A 24,503-nucleotide genomic window follows, 5' to 3' on the forward strand; every position below is an offset into this window, starting at 1 on the left:
CTCCCACTTCTGACCCATGCTCTAAAAGGCCCTCCATTATGTTTGTAAGCCTATGCTTTTGTTCCAGAGACTATTTATGGGGCCAGATCTGACCCCATTGACCCCATGTACATTCCTCTTACTGTCCTGAAATGGTCCAGCTTGTTTTGTAACTACAGTAGCACGTCCAAGAGAGAAAATGCTGTTGTCTGCATGGGATTTGGAATGGCCATGCTGTCAAAAAGGACAAGTTATATTTAAAAATCTGGCAGACCTAAATGAGAAAGGATGCTATCATGAGATTAAAATGACAGATCAGATTTATTATTGTTTGTGTGGTGGCAGAGGAGATGCTGAATTCTACCTCAGACAGTGCAGGAGAAGGAGAACAACCATTTCCATGTGTTTCTGATATGTGGGAGCTATAATTTTAATTTGGCCCAGGCTGAATCAAATATCCAACCTGCCTAAATTGCAAAATTACAGTCTTGGCTGGGACAGTATCTAGAGTGAACTTCTCTCTGATTTCCCTCCTGCCGGAGGATATCTGGAGTTTCAGTGCGGTGTTTTATCTTCCTCCTCCGTTTCTTTCATCAGGTAGGGACCCATGCTTTAATTCAATCTCTTCAGCTGCAGAGCACCCTGGAAATTATTTATTTCTGCAGGGGAATGGTTGGGCAATGTGCTTTTGATGGGAAGGAAATCGACGACTATCCGTTATGATTTGGTAATGTGTCTTAAGTCTCGGCTGGGCTTTCTGCTGTTGAGGCGACGCCAGCAAGAGGGCAGGAGTGCCAGGTTGAAATCTCCCTGCTGTGCTATTTGGATTCAGGATCAGCTCAAAATAACCAAAATGTGAGTTGGAGGAGCTGAGGAGAAGTTAGAGAATAACTTAAACTTGAGACGTGCAGTATTTTAGGAAGAAAATGTGCAACTGCAACACAGAGTGACAGTAATTGGAATTGTTTCGTGGTGACTGCAGGAGTATAAAAAACAGATTAATGGTGATGGAGATCTGCTAGTGGAAGAACACAATCAAAGGTGTCTTCTGACAATCTAGATTTTCAGGAAACACAATTTCAATATGCAAATATATTCACATTTTATGACCATTTGAAGAATCAGCATAGAAATGATACATGAATGTGTGGAAAAGATGCTGTTTGCAGCATAAAATATATTTCTGCTCTCCATCTAAACTATTATTTTTTTCCCTCTTTTGTGGTACAGATGGGGACAACCCTCAGAGGACACAGAACGGCCCTCAGGAGCTCAACAAGCCCATGTACCAGAGCGTCATCAAGAAGGAGGGCTCCTCCATGGTGGGCATGGCCATGGGTATGGGTATGGGCGCTGGTCTGCGTTCGGCCGCCGAAGCCGCCTCACTGGCCGAGGACTACGTGTCTCCGCCCAAGTACAAGAGCAGCCTGCTGCACCGCTACCTGAACGACTCGCTGCGCCACGTCATGGTGGCCAACGCTGTCATGGATGCTCGCAAGAGGAACCACTCCGGCTCCTTCAGCTCCAACGAGTATGACGACGATCTGCTCTCACCGTCCTCCTCTGAGGCTGAGGCGAACTTTGTTTATCGGGCTGGTAAGGAGCCACATTTCTTACATTCTTTCCCCTTCGAGAGTCTCCCTCGCACACACGACATCCTTCACTTTTGTTCTTTTTTCGTCCCCTCCATCTGCACATTTTGTTTTAATTCCTGCAGCTGGTCCATTATTTCCAACTGTCTGCCTCCCTGCCTGTCTGCCTGCCTCTATCTGCAGCATTTTACCCTCTATCTCTGCTATCTATGTCGCCATCGCACCCTCTTCTGCTTTCATTTAACGTGGCGTTTGTGTTGCTCAGTGCGATTCTCGTGACTACTAAAGTGGAGAGGTAGTTAAGTGGGCTTTGAGCCTTAAAAAATATTATTAGATTAAAGTAAGGTCCAAGTGTCTAGCACACACACAAACATGTTCTTGTATCTACAGCACAGCAACCCATGTACTATTATTTAACACACACACACACACACACACACACACACACACACACACACACACACACACACACACACACACACACACACACACACACACACACACACACACACACACACACACACTAGTACACTGGCTGTCTTTCACCTCCTCCAGCCAAGTAGAGATGGAATTCCCCCCAGCCAGCTCTTCTGACTTCTGACCAGGCTTTAACAGGCCAGACACAACAAGGCCATGTGGAACATGCTCACTTTCAGACTACTGTTTGGCATGCCTTTGATCCTGCCATGAGGTCCTGCTGGGAGCGCACAGGCAAAGCACACAGGCTGTGTGTTTGTGTTAGTGTGTGTGCTGTGTGAAAACATAGTTCTTTTTTTAGACTGAGACCTAAATTAAAAAAGAAAATGTTTAATCTCTTAGAAAAACCTTCAGTTTCCACCAAAGGCAACATTACCTCTTATGAAAACCAAGTTTTTTCTACCATGATAATGTGTTCATATGGTGTTTTTTATGTGCTGGAAGATGCATCACGGGCAAAATGAACAGTCAACACCATGGCTGAGCATTTCTACCTCGAATCTAGAGCGATCGCAGTCTCGAAAATTCTGACATCCAGGGTTTCATATGTAACAAATCTTATTAACTAATCCTGTCAACTTGCAAATGTAAGTGGGACTTTTTCTATCATCATTCCTCTTTAGAATCAGATTCCCAGGTCAAACATAAGAAGCAACTTGCCATTATGTAGTTAATGTGTATAGTTTTATGGTTTAAGCAGGGTTGTGGTGAGCTGGCATGCTCGAGCTGCAGTGATCAGGTCAAGGTGATTGGAGAGAAAAGGAAGGCATGAAGGGATTATTTTCATGGAGAAAATGTCTAAATATGTAAGTGTGATACGCAGAGATTAAACGTTCGGGCCGACCAGAGGGGGGCTTTAAAAAGCTGATGCCAGATGTGCTTTACATCACTGCTGCTAACATGGGTTATAGTCGGTACAGCTGCAGATATCTGACTTCAGTTCCCTCCCTTCAGAAGTAGCCATTTGCTGCCGTTAATTTTCTACAGAATGACAACATCTTCCAGAGCAAGATGGAGTCTATCTGAAGGCTCCTGTGTCCGTCTCTCTCTGCCTGGATTTAACATTTTCATATTGGTCTGAGATATGTTCCACGCTGTTACAGTGTTTTGGCACAAATTATATTTAATGGAATTCTTCATAAGGAAAAAATCCTTGAAGAAATTGCCCTGTGGACTTTAATGTCACATTTTTAGAGCATTTTATATTGGAAAAATATTCAAACCAATCAATTAAAATCAACTCCAAGCTAAAAAATAAAAAAATCTGACATACAAAATGATATGACAAAAATGATAAATGATACTGAAAAAAAATTGTCCACATTTTTTTCTACTCACATAAGACAAATATGCGATTTTGCAGTATTTCACATTAATTCAACTTGATATTTTGAGTTCGTAGCAGCGTCTGACTAGTCTTGAATCAGTTCCAAAGACATATTTAGCAGATATTACAGTATTCATTGTTTAAGTTTTAGCTTCACCAGAGACTTCCTTTTTTAGCAATAGCTTCATGAAATCAAGTTACAACTCATTTTCACCAACCTGTGAGTTAACCATAAAATAACTTGACTTCAGTTTACTTTAAAGGAAGAATGGAAACTTAGCTTTTTAACCCAAACCACCTTAAAATGTGATGTGATGGATGCTGATGAAGTTAGTGTCAGGTCTTTGCAAATCATAAAACTCTGCCTGCTGCAAAGCCTTTCATAGGGCTTCAACTCGTCTGAGCCGTGAACAATCAAGGTCGGCTCTGTCTTCTTCAGCTCAGAACACTGGGCCTTTGTTCAGGCAGACTTCATAACCAATAGTAATGTTTTCACTTTCTGTTGAGCATGGACAGGACCCGGAGGGGCCGGATTTGAAGGTGTAGGTGGTGGAGTGCCTGAGATCGGGGGTTTTGTGGAGGGAAGAGCGGGTTTTATTGTGTCTCTCATGGACAAATGTGTTTCATATTATGTGAGCGTGAAGGAGAGTGTGTGTGTGTGTGTGAGTGCGGGGTTTGAATGAAATGCATCAGTGCCTGCGACGGGTACAATCCTCCTGATCGAAAAGCTTAAAGCCCTGTGACCTGAACGAACATCAGGTTTTTTCACAGCGAGACACCTGCTGAGACTCACAGATGGAGAAGGAAAGAAAGAGATGGATAGACCTAGTGAGACTTATAACTCCCTCTCTACCAGATTTTAATAAGACAAATCCCCCAAAAAGGATTAATTCACCTGGCTGACCTGCTGTTTTTAATAGAGAGTAACTATTTTATCTCTATGGTTAATATAATTTCTTGGCGTTGACGTCTCCTCTTGGATTTCTCCGGCTCTGGCACCTTTTCAGAAGTGTTACTCTGTTACATGCAAGAGAAGCTTTTGAATCCACACATGGAAACTTTTCAGAGGCGGTGTTGACTCATGGGATCGAACACCTGCTGGGGCCCTCCGATCCGATCGCCTGGCTGCAGAAATGAAACGAAAAAAAGACGAGAAAATGAAATTTTAATTCTGCATCTGATGTCACCGACGCAGACAGAGCAAATGAAAGAGTGGAGAGAGGAACAGTTTGAAGCTCAGGTTTGCATCATTTCCTCTACAGCTTTTTTTTCTCCTGTGGGTGGCACATTCCACATATTTCTGTAGTGAACACATTCCCCTTTTACAAATACTTTTATTGTGTTTATAATAAGAGAAAAATGTTTCCCTGAGTAGCACATTTCACATAAATCTGTACTTTTATCAGTTACTCAGAGGTAGAAAAGGATAAATCAGATTTAAGCTGACTGAATGTTCCTCTGCTTTGTTTTTGACAATGACAAAATGTCTGACATTTTCAGGCTGTGTGGAGGAGAAGAATTTCGACTTGAAAGAAAGAGCTCAAACACAATACGGTGTCTCTCTGCACATTCTTGTGCTGAATTCCAGCTTGCAAAACAGTTGTGATTGGTCAAAGCAAAAGTGGCGTGCCTGGCAACCATCGCCCCATTGGCCAAAGGTCCGTTAATGGGCCAGTAGCTTGTTGTGGCCGCAGCCTGAGCCCCTGTGACTACAGAGGGCAGTCAGACGTGGCAGGAGATGGAGAGTGTAGATTTACCCCAGTGGAAAACTAAACTTCTGCTGGCTTGAAAGGACACACACACACACACACACACACACACACACACACACACACACACACACACACACACACACACACACACACACACACACACACACACTCATGTACAATTCACAGGTCTCATACAAGCACATGCACACACACAACCAGTACAAACACCCACATGAGCACACACACGCCGCAGTCCAGAGTCTGTGGGGAATTTCATTGAACACAAGGAGCAATAGAATTCCATCACACATGCCAGGGGTTTCATGCCAAATTACCCTTTAATGGGATATTAAATGGCAGGAATCTGACTGAATGTTTTTCTTCTTGCTCGGTACCAGATTTCACCCCGTCCGATATCATATAGATCACCATTCGCCAAATAAGTCCCAACGTTTCTGCAGACGCAGACGGAGAGATCTCGGTGAAACATTTTACTCGAGATTGACAGTGGTACGTTTTCTCAGGTTCTCTCCTTCGTGGACTGTGGTTACAGCTGAGTGCAGTGGTCTGATGGTGAACGTGGAGTGTTTGAACCTGCACCTATTGATGTGGAAAAGCATCAACAGCAAGCTTCCTAGAATTAGATTTTTAGGTGTCTATTGAATTAAAGTAGTGACATTCAGTGCAGCATCCTGAAATGCTCACACTGAAAATGGTGACATACTGAAGTTTTCCCAGTGATGTTGGCTGTCAGAATGTTAGATTGGTTGCTAAACATCACAGTTAAAGTTTGTCAACGTTGCCGCAAAGGTTGTATTGTAATATGTTAAATTAGGTTTGTGGCAAACTTTTGGTGGACATCTGGCTAACTTTGTGCAAAACTTCATCCATTAGCTTTCCCTATTTTATCCTTCAGGCGGTAACAGAGTGACACTGGGTAAGAGGGCTCACCACTCCATCGTAGGGCAGACAACCCCATTCAGACCTATCAGTACCTATTAGGATATGCAAACCGTCAAACAGCAGATTTGAACTCCCAGCCTTTTTGTTGTGAGGCAACAGCACAAGCTTAGCCAGAAATCTGCTGTAGTTTCCCACAAATTGAAATTACATATGAAAGCATAACCTTGCTGTTTGCTAGAAAAATATGAACAATACCATTTCTGCCAAAAATTCTATTTCTGGAAAATACTAAGGGATCTGTTCACCACTAATGGTAAACTTATTACTAGAAATGTATTTCAGATGGCAAGCTAAGAAGACAAAAACCACCTTTGAACATGTTTGAAAACTGTGGAAAAGTTGTCTAGATTTCCAGAATGTTGCTGGCAGTTTGTCAGCGGTAACCAATGATTTATGATGCTTTTGGCAAACTGATTTCTTTGCTGCAAATGAGCCACAAATCTGCTGCAAACATTTTGTAACATATTTGCATGCTAATATTTGCTGTTTAAAGGTGGGCATTGTTGAATATTTAGTTAATTAGCATGTTTAAATAGGCAGCATTTGCCAGACTTACCGGCCCTCTCACTCCCATCGTCACTTTCCCCCTCCATCTCTCTCTCTAATTGGTCTAATGTCCTTTTACAGAGTCACGACACCAGATTTTTTAACTAGCACGCAGAACAGACAGCTTGTGGGCCATTAAGGGATATTCTCTGAATTTTGCCAAAAATTCAGAGGATGGAATGGGTTACTTTTGCTGATTCTGCCTTGAACACCAAATGTAAAGCACTGATGAGGTTATATTTAGTTTTTTTGGCAAACTTGATGACATAAGATGAGAGGTCAAGGGTCACCAAAGTTATACAGCGTTAATGGCAATAATTTTCATTAGTTTTCACCTAAAGATAGAAATGTCCACTGCATGGTGGCGCTAGAGGAAACATCAGCATCCTCTGGACAACATTAACGCTCCCACAAAACGGAATGAGAATTCATCTAATAGTTGTCAGGATGTTCCACTCTGGACTAAAGTGGTGGACGAACTCGTAGAGCCATGCCAAAAACGAATTGTTTTGTTTGTCTGTCCATTGTTTGTCTGATACACACAATTTAGCGAGAGTGTACAGCCATGCTATGTGCTCTGTGAGGCTGGAGCTACTTAGTCACAGCAGTACTAACTGAATCAGCATGCTAAAGCGCTCATAATGACAATATGCATACGATGACGACAGTACGCTGGTGTTTACCGGGTATAACGTTTCACGTGTACTCCATCCTAATTTAGCATGATAGCACGCTAAGATTTGTTGTTGAGCACTAAACATAAAGTACAGCGGAGGATGATGGGAATGTCATTAGTTTTGCATGTATTTGGTCATAAACCAAAGTACTGAAACAAGCAAGCAAAGGGACCTCCAAAAGTATTACAAATCATCATGAGGGGAATATGAATGTCTGGCGTGGGTAAAGATAAAATGTGTGTTCAGACTTGCCAAAATTACTGTTGTTATTTCTTTTATTGCATTTTCTGACAGCGATTATATGAATCTGAGGATTTCTGCCTCACAAAGAAGCAAACTTCCCGATACTTTACAGCAGAAAAGTGACTTATTTCTAAATCAGGTGGTATTTAACACATAGATTCCTTAAAAATCCATCCCACGAAAACAGCAGTGTTTAACGGCAGCCGCTTAGATCCTGAGGGCTTTTCAAATTAGGTCACATTGAGCGCCAGACAGTTATTGAATCCTGGAGAGTTTAGTGGCACTTAAGGAGCTCTGGATTTGTCCAGGTGAATGGAAGAAAACTAATCTTAATGTGGAAAAAAAGGGAGTGTTTGGATTTCTTGTCTTGCGGTAGAAAGGTAGATGTGACTGTTGTTCATGTGATGGTCACCGATGATAAAAAGAGATTTTTATCATGGTTGTTTTCATATTTTCGACTAACAAGATATACTCAACTGGATTTCCTTTACCTTTAATGTCTCCCTTGTTTCCTCTCTAAAGAGAAACCCAACTGTGATGATTTATACAGCAGTGTTGTTGAGGGATGATTTAAGACTCTGATGTCTCGCTCGCTGACTGATGGGCGACGGTGTAATTTATCGTAGACCACAGAGCAACAGGAAAGACAAAGCTCAACACAGTTTAATGACAATGAGCCACTCCCGGACAGTGATGGATGCAGCCTACTTGTCTTAGGAATCCATAGAGGTGGATGGACTGGCTACAGTTTGCTCTTTCCACAGTTTCATAGGAAAGGAGAAAGAGAAGACAGAGAGGAGGGGGTTTGGGATGTTGTTCCAAAGCAGCAGCTTTTGCCAACACTCACTGCGTTCAGGTTAAACTTTAGAAATCAGTGTGGAAGGGATGAGGGGAGGACAGGGAGGGAGGGAGGCACTTGTTCCATCCAGATCAAGAGTTGAGTTTCCCCAGCAGTGGCCTGCTGGGAGAAGAAAGACAGCATAGTGGCAGTGACTAAGAGACACAGAGGTTGGAACAAATGAGTGTGTGTGTGTTCTTGAATTTCTTCTCATAAAGATAGGAAGGTGAGGAAAATCTACCAAAGTAAGGACAGATGGCCAGAGTTCACTTTGTAACGGGGCTGTTTAAGGAAGAGGACTGGGACTTGGGGAGAGGGTGAGACTGACAATTAAACTGAGGTGAAGGCAGAGTTCATCCAAATTACAGTAACATACCAATATTTCTACACTCACCCCTAGTGGTGTCTGGCAATGCAGACAGTTAATAATCGTAATAACTGCCTCAGAAACTTCTGTCAGTGAAGTGGAGATGATTTGAATTTGATTTGGGCTCTTCAGAGCTTTGAAAAATCTCTTCAGGTCCCTCCTGCCAGCAGCATTCTCTGCTGAAAGGAGCTCCAGTAAAAACTGTCTAAACTTTTTGAAACTAATCAAGCACATAACACAGATGTAAAATAGGTGACACATGAACTAACATAAGATTAAGTAAACTGATATGAACTTAATCTCAATTACTACAAAAAGGAGAAGACAGCATGCTGTGCTGCAGTGCAGATGTGCAGATAGGCAGAGTGTAAGAACAGTTAAGTATGCTGAATGGTTATGTGTGTTTCCCTTTTCTGTTTAACTCTCTGAACCCCAGATTCCACTAGTGGCTTTGAAAGGTATGCTTTCTTTAAAAAATAGCCAATATTCCACACTTTATCGAAGCAAGAAGCTGTGTAAACAGAAAGAATCATTGGATTTTCAACTTTCCAATGGTCTTTGAACTATTTATGTGGGATTCTATCAGGAAAATTGATCCAATCTGAGCTTAAAATAGTGAGATTTTATTACGATCATGTTATCCCACATTCCTCACTCAATAATTCGGCGTAAACCATTTTCACAATGTCGGCAAATAAAACCAAATGAATTCGGCTTTTTTGGTTAGACAAGTATGGAAACTAATTAGAGAGACTCAGACCAAAATAAAACAAAATGAGCCATAAACTAACTGTGATATGGACCAAAAACTGTATACAGAGGAGTTATTGGAAGATATATTGGTATGGTGATGCATCTTTCTACGGCTGAGGTTGTAAAAATATGATTAGCAAAATATCTATAGGTAACACCTGTGAACACTTGGAGAAATGTTGTACATGTTGACTGTAGGTACTTTTTTGAATTTTGTAAAACAAATGAACAAAATCAATAACTGTCTAAGGCACCTCAGGGTGCTGCCATATTGACTCTGAGAGATACTGTTACAGACACTGAACTGTGTGTGGACAGAGTATGAGGGACATTTGTGGATGTTTTATAGAAGGACACTTCCAGGATATTTCCACAAAGAGATGTTTATGATAGTTGTCCAGAGTTGGATTTTAGCTTAGTGTAGCGTAGTGTCTAATCAAAAATAATATGGTTGCAAAGTAGAGCCTTATGTGACGTCAGTGATCTCTATGTTCACAGGTACAGGTACACTACTGTTCAACAGTCTGATAATTTCATGTTTTCCGTGAAAAGTCACACTTTCATTCATGTGCTAACATAACTGCCCAAGGGTTTTCTAATCATCAGTGAGCCTTTCATCACCATTAGCTAACACAATGTAGCATTAGAACACAGGAGTGATGGTTGCTGGAAATGTTCCTCTGTACCCCTATGGAGATATTCCATTAAAAATCAGACGTTTCCAGCTAGAATAGTCATTTAACACATTAACAATGTCTAGAATGGATTTATGATTAATTTAATGTTATCTTCATTGAAAAAAATGCTTCTCTTTCAAAAATAAAGACATTTGTAAGTGACCCCAAATTTCTGAACTGTAATGTATGCACATGAAATGCAGTCTTTGCTGTAAAAGCTTCGTTTCCCTACAGAAAGTAAACGAAAGATTAGTTTGACATGTGTTAAGTGAGATTAAAGCCTGGGTTCATTTTATATTCTGTCGCTTATTATGTGATTATTTATTGGCTAGATTTTTTAGTAAAATGGCATTTATTTTGATGAATTCCTCTCGTCAGATGATATAAATCAAAGCTTTTTTTTTATTTCCAGTGTAATTTAATGTGTAAAAAGGTATACTCCAGTCTTAGAGCTGTAATTCTGCTCTCTTCTAAGTCTTTGTGTCCCGGGCATGCAACAAAGTGGATAATAAAACTTTGTCACAAGCAACCGACTAGATTACATAAAGGTCTGTTTTTTAAGAAAGGCGGTGAGGTGTCTTTTAGGGTGTGGCGGGTCTAATGGTGGGAACAACCAGGAGTTGGCTGAGGGGAGGTATAATCCTGGCATTAAGCTGTGGTGCAGCTTCATGCGAATGGAAAGGTGGATGAAAAGACAGACACAGAGAGAGGAAGAAAAAAAAACCCTGATGGTGAACCTCTGTCATTGCAAGATGGGCTATTGGCTTCCGACCACTAAACAGAGGCTGGGTGTGAGGCAAACAGAGAAGACAGCAGCAGACTGAGACGGATTTCATTCTTGCCGTCATCCTGTGTTAGAAGTGTGAACAGACAAACATCAGCACAGACACTGTTTATGCTCAGCTCCCTAACATAGAACTGGAAGAGTGCAGAATAATAAGCCCTCTCAACCTGATCGTTTTTAAATCATCGGCACGCCAAAGCTCTCTGGGATGGACGCACACACACAATCAGGTCATCAGATTCAGAAAACACAGCTGCCTGCCTAGTCGAGGGAAACTGAGCCACACTGCCCTGGTCCGTATAAAACACAAATTGTTTCCATTTTAAAAACCGAGCCGTGTCTAGAACAATAGGCTGCCATTGTGTTCCCACGGGATGGAGGAGAACATAGGGAGCTTTAATGAGAGAGCAGAGGTGTGACCCAGGGAGGACACGGAACACACACACGCAGAAATCCCCCAAGAGTGTGAGCGGCCAGTTCAACTACCACTGTGAAGAATTGCAACATAATGATGCAGTGAGTGCAACGCAAACATATCATTTGGCCTCCAGCTCCCGAAAAAAGGCTATTTTCCCGCACATGTAAACACTTAAAATCCGAATAATGTTTACTCGTGGTTTCTGCTATTTTTTCTTTCCTAATGTGTGTGCTTTGTGCACCACAAACACCGTCCTGTTACTCAGAGCGCTGTGACGACAGGGCACAGCGCTGGAGACTCGGCACTGTTTTGTCTCTTTTGTACCTGTTGTATCAAGTCAGCGATAAGAGGCTCATCTGTTCACCATCAGCGATGCGTCCCTGTTGTCATGAAGTCAGCTTGTGAGGCATGAGCTCCATGATCCGTAGATGCTATCACTGTCTCCTTTTCAGTCTTTTTGTGATGATCACGTTGGCGTTGTCTCGCCAAATCTCAGTTCCTGATCCCTGCTCATTATGAGCTTGTTGGTTCCTCCTTTTTGTTTGTCCGTGACACTGCGGCAGTCTGCCCACACCCACATAGACAAGACACTCACACACTCGCCATGACAACGTATTTACTTCGCCGTCGAGACGCTCTCCTCATTTTGGCTGATTTACGGGGGCCCTGATTACACTCTGTTTACTGGCACTCGTAAACACAATGACAACCTGGCAGTGTTTAAACATCTGAAACACTGTTATTATTTCTCCATCAAGCAAGAAGACACAAGGCAATCCTCATTGCTGGATCTTGGTTATCTGCCCCAACCGCAGCCACACCAGTGTGTCATCTGCCGGGCAGACATGGAAAAAAAGCACAGAAAAAGCAGTGCAGTGAATAGGGGAGTCATTCTTGGGCAGCAGCTCAGTATCTGTCTGGCTGTGTCACTGCATGTATGTTCTATTTAATAGTGTAAGAGCTAATTATTCAATTTTTTTAAGCGATGAAAGTGTTGTCAAGACAAACGGAGAAGACATTAAATTCACGGCATGTATGATGTCTTTGGCTAACTGAGTGGAATTGACAGTTTTGGTTTTTTGGAGCCTCGGACTCTCTTAGTACCAGCAGAGCCAGAGAGAGAAGGAGAGAAATGGCAGGGAGGGGTAATATAAAAGTAGTGCTGGCAGAGCACGAGTTAGTGGAGTGCCAAGGCATCTCTAACTTCATTTACAGACTCTTCTTGACATTATAAAAAGCACAGATCATCAGAGAAATCCATAAAAGATAGATCTCAAAGGCCAGAAGCATGAGTCTCACACCTCACATCAAAGATAGCATCAGTGGACGTCGTAGTATGCCGCCTGAAGGGTTTGTCATTTCCTTTTTTGGTCTCAACCAAAAACATTTGGCAAAAAGTGATAAATCCAAGTGGTCACAAGTCTGCACATTTAATAATATGAATGTTTCTGACCTCCAGTAAGCTGTCTCATAACACAGACGTTGCTGGAGGTAAAGAGCAGCCTGCTGAATGCTACCCTTTCTGTCCAGTGCAGCATTATGACTCACCTTTGGTGACAGTAAATCGTGACTCATCCTCAGACCTTGACTGGCTGCCCGAGACTTCAAAGCAGCTACATAACGGCGTGATGATTTGTTCTCATACTGACCTCTGCTGTGGTTGCACAGGTCAGCGGCAAGGAGATTGTAGAGCCTGCAACACCACTCTGGTTCTCATCAGGTGCTTTAGAGCAAATCAGCTTAGCTCATTTCCTTGCCCCAACAATTGAGTTTGGACTTGTCTCTGTGTGTGCGACTATATCGGCCTCCCTCCAGAGGCGGAATAATCTTCTCACGCCGGTCAAAGTAAACTCATTGCACTTTCTGCCCAGTGACATACAACTTTCTCATCCCACTTTCTAATACATCTTCCTCTCTACCGAGTTTATTAGTTCAAGCTAACAGCTGTAATAATTGTTAATTTACTGATGAGTTATTTGAGCCATTTTGTGGCTCTTTTGAGTTGCCAGGTTTCTGAGTAGTGTTTATTCTGCTCCAGCAGGACATATGTTTGACTTATTAGACATAATAAGAAGGCTATTGATGACCAGCAAGAGAGGTTTTTTCACAACCTGGCAACCTAAAAGTTGCTCCTCTAACTGGCCTCTAAAGAATCAAGAGGTTGATCTTTTCACCAATAGTAAAGCCAAAAGTTGCACGTGTCAAATTCTCAATATAAGGTGAACGTTCAAAGCCGGAGTGCAGCTTTTTTACATAGAAATGGAAGTCTGGTATATTCAAGCAAAAGGAGTTCACACAACCTGCTAGTGTCAGTTAAATTTCTCTGTATTCAGGAGTGAGCTGGTGTATATTTAGCTATCCATGTCACATAGTTCATTGACTCTGCTCTTGATGTAAACATTGCAGATTGGACACATCTTTATTTTGTATCCCTGATCTTGTTGTTAACCCGTTCCTTCCAGTTGAGGTTTATTTTTACAATTCCACAAACAGCTGTTCTGTTGTGTTCCATGCTTGGAAAAAAAATCAACAAAGCAAATTGCGCATATCTTTAAAATATGAGTTGACGGTTTAATGTTAGATCCTTAAGAAACCAGCTCAAGTTTTAGCGCAAGTTTTAACACCGGAGTGTTAAAGCTGGTTATTCTGGTGACATTTCCATGCTGGGAAACAAGTTGTGATACCAGTTAGTAGTGCCTTTGACAATGGAGCAACGGAAGCGGACTTGGCCACAGCAACTAGGAGTAAGATGAAAAGAGGCATCCCAAAAAAGTTTGATTATCCAGATAAAAATAAACTCAGCATTCAGATCAAGTGTAACAGTCTAAAACTGAAAACAATTGACAGCAAAGCATATGTCATAAGCACACGTCTGCAGTGTTTGTATAATTACTGCCCCTGCCTTAAGGGGGAGTTTCTTACTGCCTTAATTTTTTGTTGATTCTTTTATTATTTAGAAATTTCTGACATAACTCAACATCCCCAAACTGATTCTTCAACTGCATTAGCAGGTGTAGTTGGCTCTGTTGTTATTACTTGACTTGAGTATGAAAGTTTGTTCTGGCAGTAGTAAGAAAACAGAACATGGTTTAATCACCGCCTAGGGAGGATGTCACATTATAATTACAATAAATGATTATGTGTTTTGAAAAGATCAATACCATGCATTAACTATGAAACCATAGAGTCAGAATTGGTTAGCTTGGTATGTAGACTGGAATCAGATACAGCTAGCCTGGCTATGTGGCTAATTTCTGTTAATTAAGGCATTGTTTCTTGATGTAATTAATGTCTTTATCAATGATGTTTTATGATTAGTCAAGGCAGAATTCAACTTTTAGAGACAGCCAGGCAATCTGAGATAGCTTGTTTCCTGTATTAATGCTGAGCTAGGCTAACCCTGTAAAGTAAAAGTAAAACTCACTGTCAGTTTTTAAGTTTTTGCTCATTGTTTTCTATATTTGGGTTTTACAGGGCTAACAGACTCCTAGCTCTGGCTACATAGTTAAAGCCCAGACCTGATATATGATGTGGTATCATTCTTATAACTCAAAAACATACTTCCTTAAAATGTCAAACTATTCCTTTAATATCCTTACCTTCTATGTATCTGTTTCTGTATTTTTCTTTAATTTGTTGTTTCCTGTGGAATATCGCTAAAGCCGTTGATGACTTTTTTTGGCAACATGCACTTTTTCGCATCCACGGATTGGCACTTATTTTAAGTCACTTTGCTGAAAAGACCACCTGCTGAAAGCCCGAGATGTCATAAAATGCGTGTATGTGTGTGTTTATTTGTCTGCCTAATCCAGCCCAGCCCATGATTTGTGTAACAGGCCAGGCCTTGTTTATTGTTGTGTGTTGCTAACAACAGCACCAGATGGTAATGATGATAGTCGACAGTCGTCTTAACAGGTGGAATCTCCTTCCCTCTCTAATTTGTCAACCCCCACTTGTTTTCTCTGATTTTCACCATGTTTTGTTAAAAGTAGTTTTTCTTCTTTTTCACCCTTTTTTGCTCTCCCTTAGTCACCCCGCCGAGATGTTAAGTGAGCAAGTATTTTTGGACTTCCAGCACGATGCCAGAAACCATCAGACTTCTTTGCTTTCCCCTTTGGCGGTGCGTGAAACCCCACTGTCAGTGAAGCCCAAAGGCAACAGCAAAGTTGACTGAGTGTTCAGTAGCAAAGTAGTAAAGCAAAAAAGGAGAAAATAATAAAAGGCCCTCAGTGATTTATTGGCGATTTATTGAGTCTTTGGCTCTGCTCTTGTTTTAAAAAATTTGACTTTTAGATGTTTTAGGCAACAGGGGTTGGAAATTGAGCTTTTGCATGCAGTGGTGCATTTACAGATTCTAGGGTCTCTGGTTCCCAAGGGGCAGGATGGGTGTCTAGCACCAAATTGGGTTTTTTTGGAACAGTGTGGCTTGGGTCATCTTTTTGTCCACACTGCCATCTACTCGAAACCTCTGAAACCTCTGTTCTGTATGTTCTAAACTCAGCATCTGGACAGTGGCTGCCTCGCACTCACTGGAAACACTTAAAGCTGTGGATGGAAAGACTCACAGGCTGCACTTCACAGCCCGCAGTGACTTCACAGCACACAAATACACACTTTCTTCAGCATGTTGGTTGTCTTTGATGTCGCTGCTATTGACCCTCTCACTGCTGTCACCAGCCAATCCTTACACTGGGCATTTCAGCAGTAAACACTGAGCTAATATATCTTGGGGGGGAACATAAACAACACATGAAAACAGTGTAATTGGCCTGCAATTACAGTGCTGTAATTTCGGAGAGTGATGCATATTTTTAATCAGGACCAATCTGCTTCGGAGAACTGGCAACAATCAAGAAAGTAGATGGAGATAGAATACAAACAGAATGGCTTCGTAGTCCTCAAGTATCGGCTTGCTTTTCCCAATTAGGTTTGAAAAATGGCTGAAAAGGTATAGTTTAATTAAAAAATTGGAGATGAAGAAGAGATGGAAAATATCAAGAGCTTTCAAATAAAACTTCCTGACACAGCACAGAGTCGCCCTTTATTAAAACAGACGGGAAACACAGCATTTGTTTTGGCTGAGATAGATAGGAATGGCCAGTCTCGAGTACCTGGATCTCGGGGTATTATAGCAAATCACTGCTGCAAGAGGTGAACATTTGGAAGAGAGAAGATGAGGGACCCAAGGAATATCAATAAAGGCAAAGGGACTCGCTGATAAAGCAAGATAAAGGCTGAGGCAAAGATAGGACAGCAGGGAGTGGTGGCCAGACGAGAATGTGAGGATTTTGTTGGAACGCTTTGACGCACTTAAACCTAAAATCTCATCCCGTGGTTTGTACTTCTGGGTTATCATGTCCTCATCTCCCTCTCACACGTGCGCTCACATTCCTTCTGTCTAAGAACGATCAACAGAAGAAACCTGTGGGAAGTGGAGTCTATCTCTTCTCTGTGGAATACACCTATTACAGAACAAATGGGAAAACTACAGGAAATTTCATAATCAGGCCTACATTAGCCCGAGGCTTCGCAAACTCGGTTCTGTCAGCTTGGGTCACGCTACACGGGAACAGTTTTGGAAAACAAGGGAAGAACAGAACAAGGCGTTGGGAATAATTAGCTGCTCATGGCAGCTTGCAAAAGCCTGAACACTGTATCCAGATATTTGGAACATCTATGGAGGGCTTTGGTGAGGTTAGAGGTGAAAAATCGGAACGGCAAAGTCTTGTGTGTACTTTCTCTTGATGTTGAAGGAGTTTGGAGTTTTGGCTCTCAGCTTCTGTGGCTGTCTGTTGACGAAAGCTAAATCCCGAACACAGTGTCCTTGCGCAACCTTTTCCAGTCATTCCTGCAAACATGGAAATGAGATTCCAGCAGTAATGAACTTCGCAGATTTTCATTAGCAAGTGGGAACGCTCGGGAACGCCTGTCCACTGTTGTTTTGTGGTGATGATGATGCAAGGAGGGCCTCAATAAAACAGCAGCTCAGGTTTAGACATTTGCCTTACTGGGAAGTATCACGTGGGGGGTACAAGAGACCTGGTGTCCCTGGGTCAGGGTGTGGTGTGGCATCTGGGAAACAAAGGTGGAACTCAGGAAGACAAACTCTTTGGTACCTTTGGACTAAATGGAAATTTTAGCAGAATGTACCCTCCTTTGAACATTCTTAAGTCGTCCAGTCATCTATACCTGGTCAAGACTGAACTTCTTAAAAGCTCACAGGTCCTTAGCTGTGTGTTTAGGTAACTTAAAGAGAGCGCCTTGAGGCTGCACAGCTAGAAAATCCAGATGCTCTGCTCTCCTTTAGTGCCTCATGAAACGCCAAGCCTGTGTCATCATATTCACTGCTGGGCAAAAACTCACCTAAAGCTGGACCCCAGACAGAAGACAGGTTCAACGCAAGCACATGCTCCACCGAATCCCCCCACACACACTCAGTGAAGTAAATACACTGGTTGCCCTCAAGAAAAGTTTGGTTTCATTGTTTAATGACTTTGCTATTCCCCGCTAATGTTTCACATATGAGATAGAGATTGCTCCCATTTGAAGAGAAAAAAAGAGAGCAGGCATCCATCTTTCTCTCACTGACTCACTTGCTGCCTTTTCATTCCCACTCACATCTTTTACGCTCAAGTCATTTTCGATCTGATTTCCTCGGACAACTCAATTACGCTGGCCGGGGCCCATTTGTTTTCGAACAAAATATTAGAGAATGGAGTTTATGAGTCATAAGAAACATCTTTCAACTCAATCCTATTAGTCACCTTGTTTCTTGACGGCTTCTTGCAAAACGTCCTTTTTCTCCAGCATCTGAGTAGAGAGAGAAAACAGAGCAACACATGTTTGTACAGGACAGAGTACACATACAGTACAATACAGACCTCACACAAAACCGTGCACACACACACAACTCCTGAATGCGTATGTTAGCAAGATTTCAATAAATCCTCATTGACCCCAGAGAACTCTGCAAAATTAACCTTTTTTTTTCTCCTTGTGCTTTCAGAAACTACAGACCATGGATCAAGTAAATGTGACAAGTGAGTGTACTTTCTCTTACCTTGTAACCCAAATCAGATCCTTCAAATTACAAGCTGAGCCTGACCTCTAATGCCGTCTGTTTTGTTCTTTCCTGTGCATGTTTGCGTGTTCTGTTGATCATCAGTGGCAGCAGTGGCGTCGGAGCTGCGCAGAAGGAGAAGGTGAAGGGCAAAGATGAGACATACTGGAGGGAGATCAACGCCGCCATGGCCTTGACCAACTTGGCGCAGGGGAAGGACAGCGTCTCCGGAACCACCAGCTGCATCATCCAGAAGTCCTCCCATATAGCAGAGATAAAGACTGTTAAAGTGCCGCTGGTGCAGAAATATTAGCCCTGACGTCAACCTCCCGTCCCTCTATGCAAACCAGCAAACATTCCTGTTTCAGCAAACTCGCCAGAGTCCAAATAAACTCCCCCTGAAATGAAAAGAACTGTTGTTTAGGGGCAGGGGTATTTGAAGTGTGGAAGTGTGAAACAAAAAGAGAACTTTCATTCTTTTTGGTTTGTTATTGGCAAATTTTTTGAGGCCTTTTCTTTTTCTTTTTTGGGCTGATGTGCGAGTGTTAGTGATAGTTTCACTGCAGTATTTCCTAAAACAAGACACTTTTGTAATGTTAACTTATTTTTTATGAATCTGTTTTTTTTTATTTCTTCTTTTTTTATGCCACAAATTTTGTATTTTGCCAAAGTGCCTTTGTTCTTCAGACGAATAACTCACTGACTGTGGTCAATGCAAAGTACAGATACTGAGGTGCCTCTGGAAGTTTGTGAAGGAATATGTAATGGAGTGTAGACTCGCAGTCATGATTCAGGATTTGTTTTGTGAATGAAAACTCCCCACAACAGCATGTGCCTTAAGGACTGAATGAGCTCACCATCCGAGGCACTGATGAGCTCAAATAGCACACACCCATACAGATACTCTTAGAAAAAATGCCCAGCATGATTCTCTGAAGGCATTGTTCTTGCTTTGACTGTAGTCTTCATTTTGACTGTAAACTGAACACTGCTTTGTCTCAGTCGGACTCTCGTTGCTGGCAGGCCGACGGTAACTGCTGCATGTGTAGATAAACAGCAGATCGATAAGCAGCCAGCTTTCACATCTCGGCCTTGGATTTTATGAACCAGCGAAGGATTCCTTTCTTATCGCGGCTCTTAGTTGCTGAAACGTGCACAAGCGCTCAGCTGGACCCAAATGAAGACATATTCGCCTACGCAGTGACACAGATGTACGCAGTTCCACATGCGTGCTTAAAGGTTCAGCTGATGAATGCCTTGACCTAAAAGGGATGTTTTTGCTTTGCATTATCAGTGTTTTATGTGGACTGTGTTGCCTTTTCACGGTTTTGCTCAGAACAAGATAGTCCGGAGTGAATGAAAGAACATAACACACACACATACACACACACACAAAACTCCCCCCTCCCCCCCCCCCACCACCACCAGCTCCTCCAGCCTTTTGATCCTCTGCCCTCAGCTGTTTAGCATTACATTCAAATTGCTGTTTACAAGGAGCCAGAGGAGAGGCTTAAAAGTTTTACTTTCTCCCCCACTCTTTTTCCCCTCTCAACTTCAAAAATACATTTCAGTATTATCTCTTTGTCAGCCAAGCAAGTGTTCAAAGTATTTGTTATTGTCAGTCTGTATATGTCTGGTTGGTTGTGTTTTTTTTTTTTTTTTTTGCTGATCAAAACTTGGTTTCTCTTAACTGTACTGCATTAGGAGCTCCTTTTGTCATCCAATGGAAAGAAGCTCTGTGAGAGAAAGTACTTTTGTACGGTGCATATGTTATAAACGTTTGTGGTGACGGATGCCAAATTCACAAACGTGGGAAATCAAGTCGGACTTATGGGAGAAACTGAAGTTGGCTCTCTGTGCTGACTTTTTAATTTTATGTATATCTTCAAGGTACTGTTTATGTGTGTCAAAATGTACACTCCTTCATAAATTGTGCAGTTTTTATTGTTTTTGACAACCCAGACTGTGCTTATGGTCAAGGACTTTGGGAGGGAGTGAAGCTGCACAAAGTGACTTTTTGACCTTTTTATGTGTCTTGAATGTGCAAACTGTTAAAAAGAAATCTGCACTTATGGTTTTTGGTTTTTCAATGAAGGTGTTTTCACATAAAGGTGAGGAGAGGTAAAAAGAAATGAAGGGCAACCCTATATTATTCCTGTTAGTGTGCCTATGGATGTATAATGAAATGAATCACACTAGCCAATCCCCAGGCACTATTTGCTTTTGCAGTGGGGGCCGTGGGCTCCCACATGTGTTTTTTATACACCTGATCCAGGCAGGGTAGCTGCGGGGTAGTGCCGGGCCGCTCCTTGTGTTTCTAATTGCACCTCTGAACCTCTGGACCGCTTGTGACCCTCACACCTCACACGATACCCGCTCGCTGGGAAGAGACAGAGCAAGGGAAGGAGGCTGAAGAGACAACAGAGCTGCCTTTGTTGTTACGACCTGCCATCACTCCCCCAACAGCGACACTACGAAGACGAACAAATGGGTCTCTACAGCCAAGACTTGGGTACTGTACATGCCTTTCTCCAGCACAAACCCTGCTTTCACAACCACGCTGACAGATGGAACGCAACGGCGTGTATTAAAGCTTATAAATTATTATTACGGACAGTCAGAACAAAGAAAGTGGTGACCATAGTTTGTTTTTTTATTGTTAAGTTATATAAATTGAGATTTTTTTTGTTCATTTTGATAGAGACTGGATTTTCAATCCAATGACCAAATGCATATCTCCTTGTATTGTCCAATTTGCTCTCATGTAAAATTTCTTTTATAAAAACAGTTGTTACTTGGTCAAAGCAATGAATAAACCTCTGAATGAAATGAATGGCATCTTGTTTCTTTTTGTTAAAGCTGCACTTGTTGATGTTTTAAGCAACTTCAACCTGACCAATTGTGTTTTGTAAACTGGTAGCGACATTGTCATAGCTGTATTTCTGTAACTGCAACTGGAAAAAAGGTTTCTGAGAGTGGTGAGACTGAGTGAAAACAGTAAATTTATGAACTGTGAATCAACACAATTTACTAAACGCTGCTACAAAAATCTGAAGAGTTTTGTGATAATTATCTGTAAGTGCAGCCGCCTTCATATGTTATTTACTGTAGTTACTAATACATATCGAGAAGTCCAGCTGCAAGAGAAATGCAATCAATCTTATACAGGAGTGTCAGTTTTATGTTCCTGTTTTCTTTGAGGGGAAAACAAAAAACAAACACAAATTCTAGCCTCTAAATAGCTACTTCAAGAAACTCCACTTTTCTTTTGTTGATGTCACCAGACTAAAGTCTTCCTCCTAACCATGAGCCACCACTCAACGTTGATCACAATATAGGAGATGTTTGTTTACGACACAAAAGGCGAGGCGGTTTTAAAGAGCTAAACAAACTAATCATGACAAACCAGTGGAAGAGATGAATGTATACAGTAGGGAGCTGCCTCAACCACATACCACACATTAGTGGTCTGGGCCCCAGCGTTCACGATCTCCTGTGTATTTTTGCTACCTTCACAAGGATGTTGGGTGTTTAACTTTATTTGTTTGACCCGGGATCAGATCGAAATCTGTCTCTTGGGAGCTCAAGAGGGCAGCAGCGGCAGCAAGAGACAAATGATTTTAAATAAAGATTTCATCAAGTTTGGGTTTTCTATATCCGCTGTCGTGACGTGGATACCTAGGGTAGTCTGTACATATAATTTGAACTCTTGTGGATCCTGCATGATAGCGCGAATAGACAACCAAGTCTTTGTGTAGTGTCTGGCATCAGGAAGCCAAGGAAAGACTGGATTTATGTCTCACACTTCCAAGGTGTGTCCTTCTCCTCGGGGCTCCCTTCTCCTTCCTGTATATTAATGGCTCTACCATGCCACTGCTAGTCCTGAACCTGAGCTCTGCCACAGAGCCGAAGCCCAAACTTCTCTCACGTCAAGAGAGGAAGATGGCAAAAGAGAAAGCACGACTGCAAGAAGTGATTTGGGAGGACTAGAGACATTGACAGCAGGTCTTCCTTTGTAGCAGCAAACACTACAAACATGTTGGAAGGTCTTGCGTGCAACGGTTCCATTATGAGTGAGAAACAATCAGGACAAGACACATTGGTTCTTTTCCTGTATATCAGCTGCCTCTGGATTTCAGCACCGTGAGACGGCTCACACTCACACTTCCCGAAACAATCCTATCGGGTTTTTTGACCTCTCATCCCTCACTGCACTGAGCTGGCCGAACTTCAGATTCACTGAGGCACATTTTCCATTGAAATCCTAAGTGATATTCCACGCTGCCTATAGCTTCTCCATTCGCTTTTTTTTTTTTCATCCGTGCCTCTTCTGTGTGCTGCTGAAAGATTTGAAAGAAGTCGTGGAAGTGCACGGTTATCTCAGAGCAGGAGACGGACAAGTGGAGATTCTCGCCTGGCTCTGGCCACGACTTGACAGATTCCAGACTTCACCTTGGCCATTTAGTCGGCCAGAAACTCCGCTGCACCGTCAGAGGGTGAAACCACACAGAATGAAATCCAAGAACACAGACGTTCTGAAAATCATTTCCCATTTGATGAGGAAATATGACTCCTGTCGCATGCTGAAGTAATTAGTTACCTTGCTGTGAAGGATGCTCCAAGGAGCCCCCGTTCATTAGAGCCAGAACTTTGTCTTTTGCTTGCTCCTGCCCTTGGACGCAAATATGAGAGAAACTGCTGGGCCTAATTGTTGGATTCCTGAAAGAATTGACTGATTAAAAACTCCGGCCTTGCAATCATTTCAGGATTGGAACTGTTTTGGATCAGCTGTAACTTCACGGGTGTTTGAGGAGACGAGGCATTCAGGCCACTGCTCAGATCCCGGACACTGCGCTAACCAGACCTAATCACACAGGGGACGAAGGGTCAGAGGAGCATTATTGCTTTACAAATTACACTCAGTAAATTAGCATATTTTGCTGCAGGGCATGTCTGCAGATGAAGTTTGCGTGATACTGGGAGTGTCCACTGGATGATCCTCGGAAACATTAGCTAGTGCGGAGGAGGAATTCAACTGCAGGGCGCTTACACAGATTACTGCCAAAATTAATTAGTTTAATAAAAGCAGTACGACTAGGGAACAATGTGGTGTTTTGGAATTAATTCTGATTTTTGAATTTCCTGTAAATATAAAATTTTAAACATGAAGTCTTGCCTACATTGTGCTCAAGGCTTCTGCTGTGGATATTCTCACCCAAGAAATAATTAAATCCCTACTTCTTTCTTCTAGATTTCCCTTTTGTTGTCTTATGTTCCATTTCATTATATATAATTTCCTCAAATCATTTACTTTAAAGTCAGCGATACATTCCGTGTTTGTCTTCTTGATTCCATTATTATATTAAGGCCACATTTCTCTGCTCTTCTTCTGGATTAGGCTTTGTTGTGAGGAAGTTTCTGAGTCTCGTCCTTGTTGAGCTAACCTTAGGCAGTTGAAAAGTATTTCCTGTCTTCATTTCTCATAATAAACTTCTTCAGAAACCACCAGGAACAAGATGGAGAGAGCTATGCTTACACGGAACCGCAAGTAAACGCTGATTTTGGCCAAATGAGGACATGCCGGCTGTTATTCCAGGTGGACATCATCTCCATTTTGTTTTGTGAAAGGGTCTGGGGGAAAAATGTGACACATGCCAGTTTTAAACAAAAAAGGTCAATTGCGCTTGTAAGAACAGACTGTGGAGGCATGCACATTGTTCTGACCTGAGAGCACTGGGAAATGGATAAATGTAGGTGGTGGGGTTGCCAGAGTAAACTGCTCTCACCGAAAAGGAGACACACTTTTCATGGAACGGAACAGGAATGGGTCTTTGGGAGCGAGGGAATGCAGGAAATCTCTGCTTTGATACCTGGTGTCAAGTTTTCGCTTTCATTTACATGATTTCATCGACCACAGTTCCTCATATATGTGCCACACCGTGTTAGTCGGCGAGAATACGCTTACACCAAATCCAACCACGCAAATCATTTGTCCCTCTTTGCTGTAAATTGACATAATCCCAGACAAAGTCTCACCACAAAGCCCTGCAACACAACAGCTCCCATGTTCAGTGCTGTTGTTCAGTGGTT

The 24,503-nt window shown here is 42.1% G+C and overlaps 1 protein-coding gene across 1 annotated transcript in view; it reads left to right on the forward strand.

Moving 5' to 3' along the window:
- mkxa (mohawk homeobox a) overlaps window positions 1–21,246 on the forward strand; it is a 31,973-nt gene extending 10,727 nt beyond the window's left edge. Inside the window, exons 5-7 of the mRNA XM_022194015.2 lie at window positions 1,210–1,575; window positions 18,360–18,393; window positions 18,519–21,246. Coding sequence (XP_022049707.1) covers window positions 1,210–1,575; window positions 18,360–18,393; window positions 18,519–18,726 — 608 coding nt within the window. The 3' untranslated portion in view covers window positions 18,727–21,246. The remainder of the gene's footprint in view (window positions 1–1,209; window positions 1,576–18,359; window positions 18,394–18,518) is intronic.
- Window positions 21,247–24,503: the final 3,257 nt, after the last annotated feature.

The sequence above is a fragment of the Acanthochromis polyacanthus genome, chromosome 20 (genome assembly GCF_021347895.1).
Source record: "Acanthochromis polyacanthus isolate Apoly-LR-REF ecotype Palm Island chromosome 20, KAUST_Apoly_ChrSc, whole genome shotgun sequence".
In the NCBI taxonomy this organism is placed as follows: domain Eukaryota; kingdom Metazoa; phylum Chordata; class Actinopteri; family Pomacentridae; genus Acanthochromis; species Acanthochromis polyacanthus.